Genomic DNA, 9,712 nt, shown 5'->3' on the forward strand with positions numbered 1-9,712 from the left:
GCTCTGTGGGCAACAGCTCACTGGTTAAAAAGTCCACATCTCCCTATCAGACTAAGCCCTGCAGAATAAGGAATAGCTGTGATGTTTGGGAATTAGTCCATCTACATTCCCACTGGCAAATAGGAGGGACCAAACAAGTCTGGTCAGGCCGTCCCAACTGGGGTAAGGATAAGTTCATGTTATCAAGGTTTCTTGGTAAGTGGGAGCACTAGTCAACATTTCCTTAAACATCAAAATTGCAAAATGCTCAAAATATAATGTTCCTAGAGGAACTGAAGGGATTGAGTTTACGTGTTACTCCACCAACAATGCATAATTTATCAAAAGGTTTCTACCAATTACAGGGAAATAGAAATGAAAAGGGCTTAGATGTTTCTGGTAGTAAATAAAAGCATTCAGAAAACAATGTAGTCAGACACATCATCACACTGGCAGGGGCTATCACTCCATGCCATTTCAAAAGCACTTGGAAATCCTATTTACCTTTTTCATTAATTCACTCCTGGTAGTAAACTGTGGCAGGTCTTCCACTTCAATCCCATCAGCCATTTCCATCACCTTGTCTAAAAGGTCTTTGTTGTAACTGCGCAATAAAAGGGAGTAAGAGAAAAACCTTGTCACTGTAGCTACTAAGAAATTACAGATAGGATTGTAAACTCAACTCTCAGAGGAATGATTTGATACTACAGGGTAAACACACACACCTTCAGCAGCAGCTAAGGGAATGGTTCTTTCTGCTTGTGGATACAGCAGGGGCTCTAGGAATGCCACTAGAGGAGGTGTTTTAAGATTTAAAAAAACAAACAAAAAAAGACAAAAATAGAGGCACTGTACATTTGGTAGTACATATTCGAGGATTAGGAATGAGGGTTCAATTTTTTTTCATTTTAAACATGTGCAATGTTGGTCTAATGAAAATAACTATTTTCATTTGTCAAATTTTTTGACATTTGCCTAATCTTGGACCCAGTTAAAGAGGATATCCCACAGGTACCCAGAAGGCAGAGAAAAGGAATGGATGGTCTGGCACTGCTTCCCCAAATATTGTTCTAATAACCTCCAACATCTGAAAAACAAACCCAGTGACTTAGGGCTGGGGGAATCATGTGACCAGTCAGGCAGCCATAAGGGGCACACACAATTGCAGGGAATATTAAAATAAGAGAATGTGGGGAGCCTGGAGATTTTCCACCTTCTTGATGGTGGGGCAGAGGTGCTTATCAAACACCTCATAAATGGGCTCTAGGCGGACTCTGTTATTTCCGTAAGTGGAAAGGCAGAAAGTCAAGGCTGGCTCTATCACAGGGTCCCACAAACTGGGGAGTGAGGAGAAACAGCCAAGAGCCACAGAAGACATCCTGCCATAAATGGTAAAACCCACCAATCAACTCAGAGGCTACGTGGCCCTGATGTATCACTTCTCCCTCATCTTCCCGTACAAACTGGGGGAATCTCAGTTTCCACCTGTACAACTTTATCTTGTGAGTGAAAGGTGCTAATGGGCTTAAAATGCACTCTGTAAGGTGATGGTCGAGGTAACAGTATACACAAATAACGGCAACTTGAGCGCCCACCAGGCCCTCAGCTCTTGCTAGATGGCAGCTTGTGCTAAGTGTTTTTCACCCGTTAATTTTGTAGTCATCACAACCATCCGTTTTCCAAACGGGGAACCTGAAGCTTAGAGAAGTTAAATAACCAGGCACGGGGCTGGCTAGGATGGGAATCGGCCATGGCCTGATCACTGCGGCTGGAGGTTGGGGAGGAAGTTCTGTCCCGAGCAGGGGTCAGGCTGGGCGAGGGCTGCGGGTCGGAAGCGGGGGACAGGGTCAGGCAGCCGGCAGGGGTCCGCACCTGCAACCCAAGAAGAGGTGGTTGGCCCAGACCATGGAGAGGGAAAGAAGCTGGTCCAGACGGCCGCCGCCGTCGGGCGGGTCGCGGTAGTCGGCCAGGTGGCGCAGGATGAATTCCATGCGGGCCTTCCATTGCTTCTCGCTCTCCGAGTAGGAGCGGAACTGCTCCGCGAAGTCGGTCGCCTGCCGCACCCCAGAAACCAGCTCCTCCACCGCGGCGGCCGTCTCGCCCCCCACCATGGCGCACGCAGTCTCCGAGAGCCGACCGGCCCGCCGCCTTCCCTACATACACTGCGCCACCTCTCGGCGGCTAGAGGGGCCGCGGCTGCGCGCGACTGCTCTGGAGGACCGGGCTGGAGCGCCCTCGCCGGGCGCGGCGGGCTGACGTCGCGCGGCCCCTCGGGCTTCCGCCGCGCGGGCCTGGCGAGTCTCCTCAGGGGCCGCAGGGGCGGTTCTCTGTCCATCCCGCGGGACTCCTTGGGGCAACTGAGGCCCCCCAACACAGAGCCGGCCGCCCCTGCCCAGTCGGCAGCCGCATGTGTATCCTTGCCCTGTCGGGTCCCTGACACCGCCTCGCCCCGGGCATGGCCGCAGACAGATGCCCTCACTTCTGAGGACTTATGTGAGTAGTGAGTAGCTGCCCGGCTCTGTCTTGGACCCGCTCCCAGCACTCTCGACACCCCACCCAGGTTGTGGTCCCCCTTCTGAGAAGGAGTCATTCATCCAATTAAATACCCACCAGACCTTCCACTAGGTGCTGGGATGCGGTGAGAGCAAACTCAGAGCCCTGCTCTAAGCAACTTCCCTGTCTGCAGGAGGAGGCAGACATTAGTGCGATAAGCACTGAAGAGAAATTTAACACTGACAAATATTTACAAAGCGAGGCTCAGAGTGTGAGGAGCATGAATAAGCAGAGAACCTCAGACGTGGGGTTAGGGAAATGAAATTGGAGAGCTGAGGGATGAACAGAAGTTAACTACATAAAGAGGAGTAGGCCGTGGCCAGAGAGAACCTGGCTTGTAAGAGATTTGCACATCTGTGACAGGCACTGTGGAGGAGAGAGGGCTGCAAAGATCAGCAAGGACAGGTCTTCGTAGGGATTGTGAGCTTAAGAGGGTTGGGAAACTGTTATAGAGCAACCCCGATATTAAACGTTGGGCGCCAAGCTGTTATAGAGCAACCCCGATATTAAACGGGTTCCTGGCTGTGGGTCCTCACCCGCGCGCTTTAAAGGGACTTATGAATACTCTACTACAGACACACGCAAAAGGGTTAATAAAAGGTTTATTTACAAGAGAAAAGGAAATAAGGAAAATGTACAACTCAAGGAGAAAATAGGGAAATAAAGTCTTTAATGCGTCCTACCCGATCCGACGACCTGGAAACCCAAAGTCACTCTCAGAGCTGCCCGGAAGCTGCGAGCTGGTGGAGAGCCAAAATGGGGGGCCCCAAAGCCCACGTGTCTGCCTTTTGTATCCACCTGGCTGCTTAACCCCACCCTCAGGTCCCAGCCACCTTCCCTTTGGTGGTGATGGAATTTGGAGTTCCCAGTGTCTTTGGCTTTGACCTGGGGTGGGGGTGGAGTCCACAAAACCTATATGGAATTTGCTTTGGGACATCCTTTTCCCCCTAACAAAACCACTGAAGAATTGTAACAAGAGCAGTAACACCTATGTTTCCAAAAGATGTAAGAATGAGGGGCCCCCCTGATAGTGCAGGGGTTAAGTCTCACACTATAAAGCTTTCCGCAGCCAACTGCAGCATGAGTTCGATCCCAAGCCAGGGAGATGACCCATATGGCACAGCAGAACTCTCCTGTCTCCCCAGCTGCCCGCCTCAATGGTTTATTTCAGTAGATCCTCCTCTTCAGCTCCCCACTCTGTCTCTGGTGAATCCTCCCTGCCACCCACCTCTGGCCTATACCCCAGTTTTTTTATGCATGAACAAATAAAAATAAATCTTTAAAAAAGGTTAGAATGAACCAGAATGGATATGTCCAGAGGAAATGAACAGTTGAACCTAAGGGTGGTTTTTTTTTAATATAATTTTTCCAGTACTATTCTTTATTATTATTATTTATTTATTTATTTATTTATACAAGCACTGGGTACAGTCAGAAGCGCGGGAGGGTGAGAGAATTCACCAGAGCCAGAGCGGGGAGCAGAACAGGCAGAAGGACCGAAGTACACTGCTGAGGGGAGCAGCGGGCGGCAGGAGAGGTCTGCGCGCCATGTGGGACCCTCCTCCGGTGGCTGGGGAGCAGCCAGGGATTGAACCGGCGCCACAGAGGCTGCGGGCAGCTTCGCAACCCAGCCCTCAACCGCTGCGCCACCGGGGAGGTCCGAACCTAAGGGTGTTTAGCTGACTGCTGTCTGTTTTAAGGTCGGATAGCTGACCCACTGAGAATTTCCCGCTTCTGGAAAGCATTCAAATACAGTAACTGTGAAATCACTTGTGCTTCTGTCAGCTTTGAGAGATGTTTGACCTAGTAGGCTTCTCCATCATTTCCCATCAAATGTGGGGTTACAGTACAAAGCTAAGCCTAGAATTCAGGATCCAGGGCTCCAGTCCAGGTCCTACATTGTGAATGGGACTCAAAGGCAGAGCCAGCTATCTCCTACAGCTTCTCTTGGGACATCAGGGCCCCAGCAGGCTGAAACACTGCCATACAGAATGGAAATAGTGGGCAGTCTGAAGAGTAGCCGGCCCTTACAGATGCAGCACCACCTTCAGTGATGTTCCATTATTGTTCCTTATAAGAAGGGATGCTAACTCTTAGGCAAATAGCAGAAGTGTGAGCAGGACCATAATACCAAAGACAGGCTCAGCTTTCCCACAGCAAACAGAAATAGGTGCCCAGAGCTAGGACTCCCAGAATTGAGTGCAGATCACATCCCCTGAGGAGCTTGTTAAAAATAAGATTCCCAGATCTATCACGGGATGCTCAGGGTCAAGACTACAGACAATTCTGATTCCTGCTGCAGCTGATCAAACATTGAGAAGCACTTAACATTACTGAAGTTTCTCTGAACCAAATTGTTGGTCACTTGAGCGGCTGGCCCAGAAATGAGAAGCTGGGCTCTGACCAGCAGCTGCAACTAAACAGCTAATTCAGCTAATGGCAGGAAAAGGCTAACTAAGCAACTAGCTTATTGAGCATCAAATTTCACAGTGACTTATATATACATATGTATGTATATTTGCGTATACACAAACATTCAGACATGCATGGAGGTTATAAGAACACAGAAGTGCACTTTAAAAAAAGTATTTTTAATATAAAATTGTAAGCATTATACTTTCAAAATGTGAATTCTAAAAATATTCATTAGTATTAACATCTTATGAGACTCTGTGGCAAGTCCAATTACTACTCAGTTTATGTTTCTAACTTTTTTTTATGATTCAGAGTGGAGTACATACTTATATAGACAAGGGGCAGTTTTTCTACCTCATCTTTCTTTTTTATAAACATCCTGAATGAGGGCCCCCCTGGTGGCGTGAGAGCTTGAGATTCAGCGTATGAAGCTATCCACAGCCACTGCAGGGAGTTGGATCCCCAGCCAGCGAGGTGACCCAAATGGCGCAGCAGACCTCTCCTGACTCTCCTGCTGTACCCCTCAGTTGTGTATTTCAGTCAATCAGCCTGTTCTGCTCCCCACTCTGTCACTGGTGAATCCTCTCACCCCCCACACCTCTGGCTTATACCCAGGTTCTTGTATGCATAAATAAATAGATCTTTAAAAATAAAAATAAATTTAAGAAAACACCCTGAATGAGGTAAAATTTACCATTTAACATATATTCTTTATAATTCAATTATTTCAGTGTACTTAACTCATCAACACAAATTAAACATAGAATATTTTCATCAGCCCCAAAGGAAGATCCATACTCGTGAGTAATTGCTTCCCATTCCCTCTAATCACTGGTAACAACTAATTTACTTTTTGCTTCTATGAATTTCCTACTCTGGATTTTTTTATATAAATGGAATCATAAAATGTCTGGTTGTTTTTTTTTTAACTATTTTATTTATGCATACAAGAGCTGGGGTGTAGGCCAGAGGTGCAGGGGCCGAGAAGATTCACCAGAGACAGAGTGGGGAGCAGAACAGGCAGATCTGAAATACACTGCTAAGGGGAGCAGCAGACGAGTCAGGAGAGGTCTGCTGTGCCATATGGGTCAGCTCCCTGGAGGGTGGCAGTGGCCACAACCTGACAGTGCTGTGTCTTTAACCACTGTGCCACCGGGGAGGCCCTTAGACCCCAGTTTTTGTATGCATAAATAAATCTTTAAAAATAAAATAAAAATAGGGCCTCCCCGGTGGCGCAGTGGTTGAGCGCTGGGTTGCGAAGCTGCCCACAGCCTCTGCAGCACTGGTTCGATCCCCAGCTGCTCCCCGGCCACCAGAGGAGGGTCCCACATGGCACGCAGACCTCTCCTGCCGCCCGCTGCTCCCCTCAGCAGTGTACTTCGGTCCTTCTGCCTGCTCTGCGCCCTGCTCTGGCTCTGGTGAATTCTCTCACCCTCCCGCGCTTCTGACTGTACCCAGTGCTTGTATAAATAAATAAATAAATAAATCTTTAAAAAAAAAAAAAAAAAAAAATAAAATAAAATAAAAATAAATAAAAAATTCTTGGTTACCTGAGAGGCTAACCCAGAAATGGGAATCTGGACTCCATATTGAAGTATGTATCAGCAATTCATTCAATTTTATGATTGAATGACATTCTAAATTATAGTAGACATCATTTTGTTTACCCTATCATCAGTTCCTGGACATTTGGTTTATATGAATAATGCTGCTATGAACATTCGTGTACAAGTTTGTGTGGAGACATATGTTTTCCATTTTCTTGGATATATAGTTGATTGCCGCGTCTGTGTTTAACTTTTTGAGGAAGTGATAGATTGTTTTCCACAGTATCTCCACCACTCTACATTCCTATCAGCTATCTATGTGAGTTCCAATTTTTTAACATTGCCAACACATTATTTTTCATTTTTTTAACTATAGTCACTTTAGTGAGTACAAAATGGTATCTCTCATTGTTATCTCAATGGTATCTGATTTTGTTTTGTCTTTCCCTAATAACTAATGCTGTTGAGATCTTTCATGTGTGCAGGGTAAATGGTTTTCAGGCTTTTCTGCCCTCCCACCATTAGGATTGCCCTGCCTGAGGGGGCACCTGCAGTTGTTAAATTGTTGTAAACTGTCTTCTTTACTTCTGTGGGCCATGGGAGGGGTATTGAGTTAGTCACTGAGAGAAGCAGAAGCCGGAGAGTGGCAGGAGAGAGGAGGGGAGAAAAAAGGCCAGAGAAGCCCAGAGTGAAGACTTGCTGGGGGCTTGGAGGCATGCTGGCCTCCTGGCACCCCGGTGCCCCTGCCTGCCGTGTATCTGTTTACCACACTACATGTAAAGCTCAATGAAAGCCACTGAGGGCTCCAGGACTCTCCTTTACCAGGTCTGCTCGCATCATAGAGAAACCTGCTCAGTGGCCATCTTGCCTCTACAGTGTGCCTCTTGGTATATCTTTATAGAGAAATGTCTGTTCAGATCACTTGCCTTCTCTTGAAAATAAACTTTAATTTTTAGAGCAGTTTTAAGTTTGCAGCAGTGTTGAGTACAAAGTATGGAGAGTTTCCATATCCCCTTTCTCACCCCCTCATACACATAGCTCCTCCATCATCAACAGAGTGGTACGTTTGTTACATTGATACATCATTATCACTCAAGACCATAGTTTACATTAAGGTACACTCTTGGTAATGTACATTCTGTGGTTTTTGACAAATGAATAAGGACACATGTTCATTATTATCATAACGAACAGGGTAGTTTTAATGCCCTAAAATTCCTAACAATATCTTGGTTTTTAATTTTGATGAAATCCAATTTCATTTTTCTTTGAATCATTTCCTGTTCTTAGCTAAGAAATCTATGTCTAACCCAGTGATGTAAAGATTTTCTCCTATAAGTTTTATGATTTTAGGTTTTACATTTAGGTCTATAATTCATTTCCAGTTAATTTTTATATATGATGCAAGGTTTAAGTTCTGAAAAATGATAAAGGATATAAGACTTTAGGCTATTTGCCAGTGATTAAGTTACCCTGCTACAGTTTCACAGAATGCTGTCAAAAAGACATGACACCTAAGAGACAAAGAACTTAATAATTCAGAGCGCAGGAAGCAGCATGAACTTCATGTTTGCATTGGGTCTTCATGTGCCCCAAGTCACACAGGGGCTATGCCAAAGACCCAAGTGGTTGAAGCACAAACAGGTACACACAGTGGGTTTGTTTATTTATTTATTTTTTTTTTAATAGAGGCATGCTTTATTTATTTGTTTGCTGGTTTGTTTGTTTGTTTTGTTTATACATGCACTGGGTACAGTCAGAAGCGCGGGAGGGTGAGAGAATTCACCAGAGCCAGAGCGGGGAACAGAGCAGGCAGAAGGACCGAAGTACACTGCTGAGGGGAGCAGCGGGCGGCAGGAGAGGTCTGCACGCCATGTGGGACCCTCCTCTGGTGGCCGGGGAGCAGCCGGGGATCGAACCGGCGCCGCAGAGGCCGCGCGCAGTTTCGCAACCCAGCGCTCAACCGCTGCGCCACCGGGGAGGCCCCACACAGTGGGTTTGTATGGCACCGGAGGAACTCCAAGCTTAGGGAATATCAATCTTTTATAAAGGACTACAAACAAACCTGCCCAACCTTTCCCCCAGAGCAATGCATTATCTCTTTTATCTAGACAGTAAACAAACTTGCTATTTGCTCTGGAGGTAAACACTATCACTAGGCTGTTTCATAGGATAAATATCTTGAAAAGATAGCCTGGAACAAAAGAGCACTTAGTGCCTAACTTTTTTTTTTTTTTTTTTTTTTTTAAGATTTATTTATTTATTTATTTACACAAGCACTGGGTACAGTCAGAAGCACGGGAGGGTGAGAGAATTCACCAGAGCCAGAGCCTGGAGCAGAGCAGGCAGAAGGACTGAGGTACACTGCTGAGGGGAGCAGCAGGCGGCGCTCCATGTGGGACCCTCGCCCTGTGGCCAGGGATCGAGCCGGTGCTACAGAGGCTGTGGGCAGCTTCGCAGCCCAGCGCTCAACCGCTGCACCACTGGGGAGGCCCTTAGTGCCTCCCAATATAAGTTATATATTTAATATATATAAATTTAATATATTTGTCTCCCAATATAAGTTCAGCTTTTCTTTTTCTTTCTTCCATATCTTTATCTAATTGGCCCAGTATAATTTGTTCAAAAGGGTAAACTCTTCCCTCCCATTTAACTTAATACCTTTGTTAAAAAATCAATGTGCATGGGCCTCCCTGGTGGGCAAGGGGTTAAGTCTCAGCACTATCAAGCTATAGGCAGCCACTGCAGCACAAGTTCTGGTCCCCAGCCAGGGAGCTAACCCACACGATGCTGCAGATCTCCCTTGTCTTGCCCGCTGCTCCTCTCAGCGGTGTGTTTCAGTGGATCCCTAGGTGATCCTGGTCTCTGGTCTCTAGAGGTCTCTGGTGAATCCTCTTACCCCCCCCCCCACACCTCTGGCCTACACCCCAGCTCTTATATGCATAAATAAATAAAAATAATTAAAAAAAAATCAATGTGTGTGAAAAACAATCCTTTAGCTCTGACAGCAGAATGGGGGGGTACCAGAGGAGAAGGAGTGAGTTGGAAATGGGTAAAAGGGGCTGAATGGTTGGTGGTGGATAGTGACTGGAATTTAGTAGTGGGTGTGGTGAGATAAATACAATTGCCAGGGTGAGAAAATATTCAGAGTGTACAGTGTTGTAAACTAATGTTATCTCAATTTAAAAAGTGTGTGTGTGTGTGTGTGTGTGTATTTC

At 46.3% G+C, this 9,712-nt stretch overlaps 1 protein-coding gene across 1 annotated transcript; it reads right to left on the reverse strand.

Annotated features, from left to right (window-relative positions):
- Positions 1-456: 456 nt before the first annotated feature.
- On the reverse strand, positions 457-2,090 carry CDKN2AIPNL (CDKN2A interacting protein N-terminal like; the record flags this gene model as incomplete). The annotated part of the gene is made up of 2 exons (XM_084252617.1): positions 457-583; positions 1,852-2,090. 2 exons carry the CDS (start codon positions 2,088-2,090, stop codon positions 457-459), a joined length of 366 nt encoding a protein of 121 aa, XP_084108743.1.
- Positions 2,091-9,712: the final 7,622 nt, after the last annotated feature.

The sequence above is a fragment of the Talpa europaea genome, assembly GCF_964194135.1.
Source record: "Talpa europaea genome assembly, chromosome: 13".
NCBI lineage: Eukaryota > Metazoa > Chordata > Mammalia > Eulipotyphla > Talpidae > Talpa > Talpa europaea.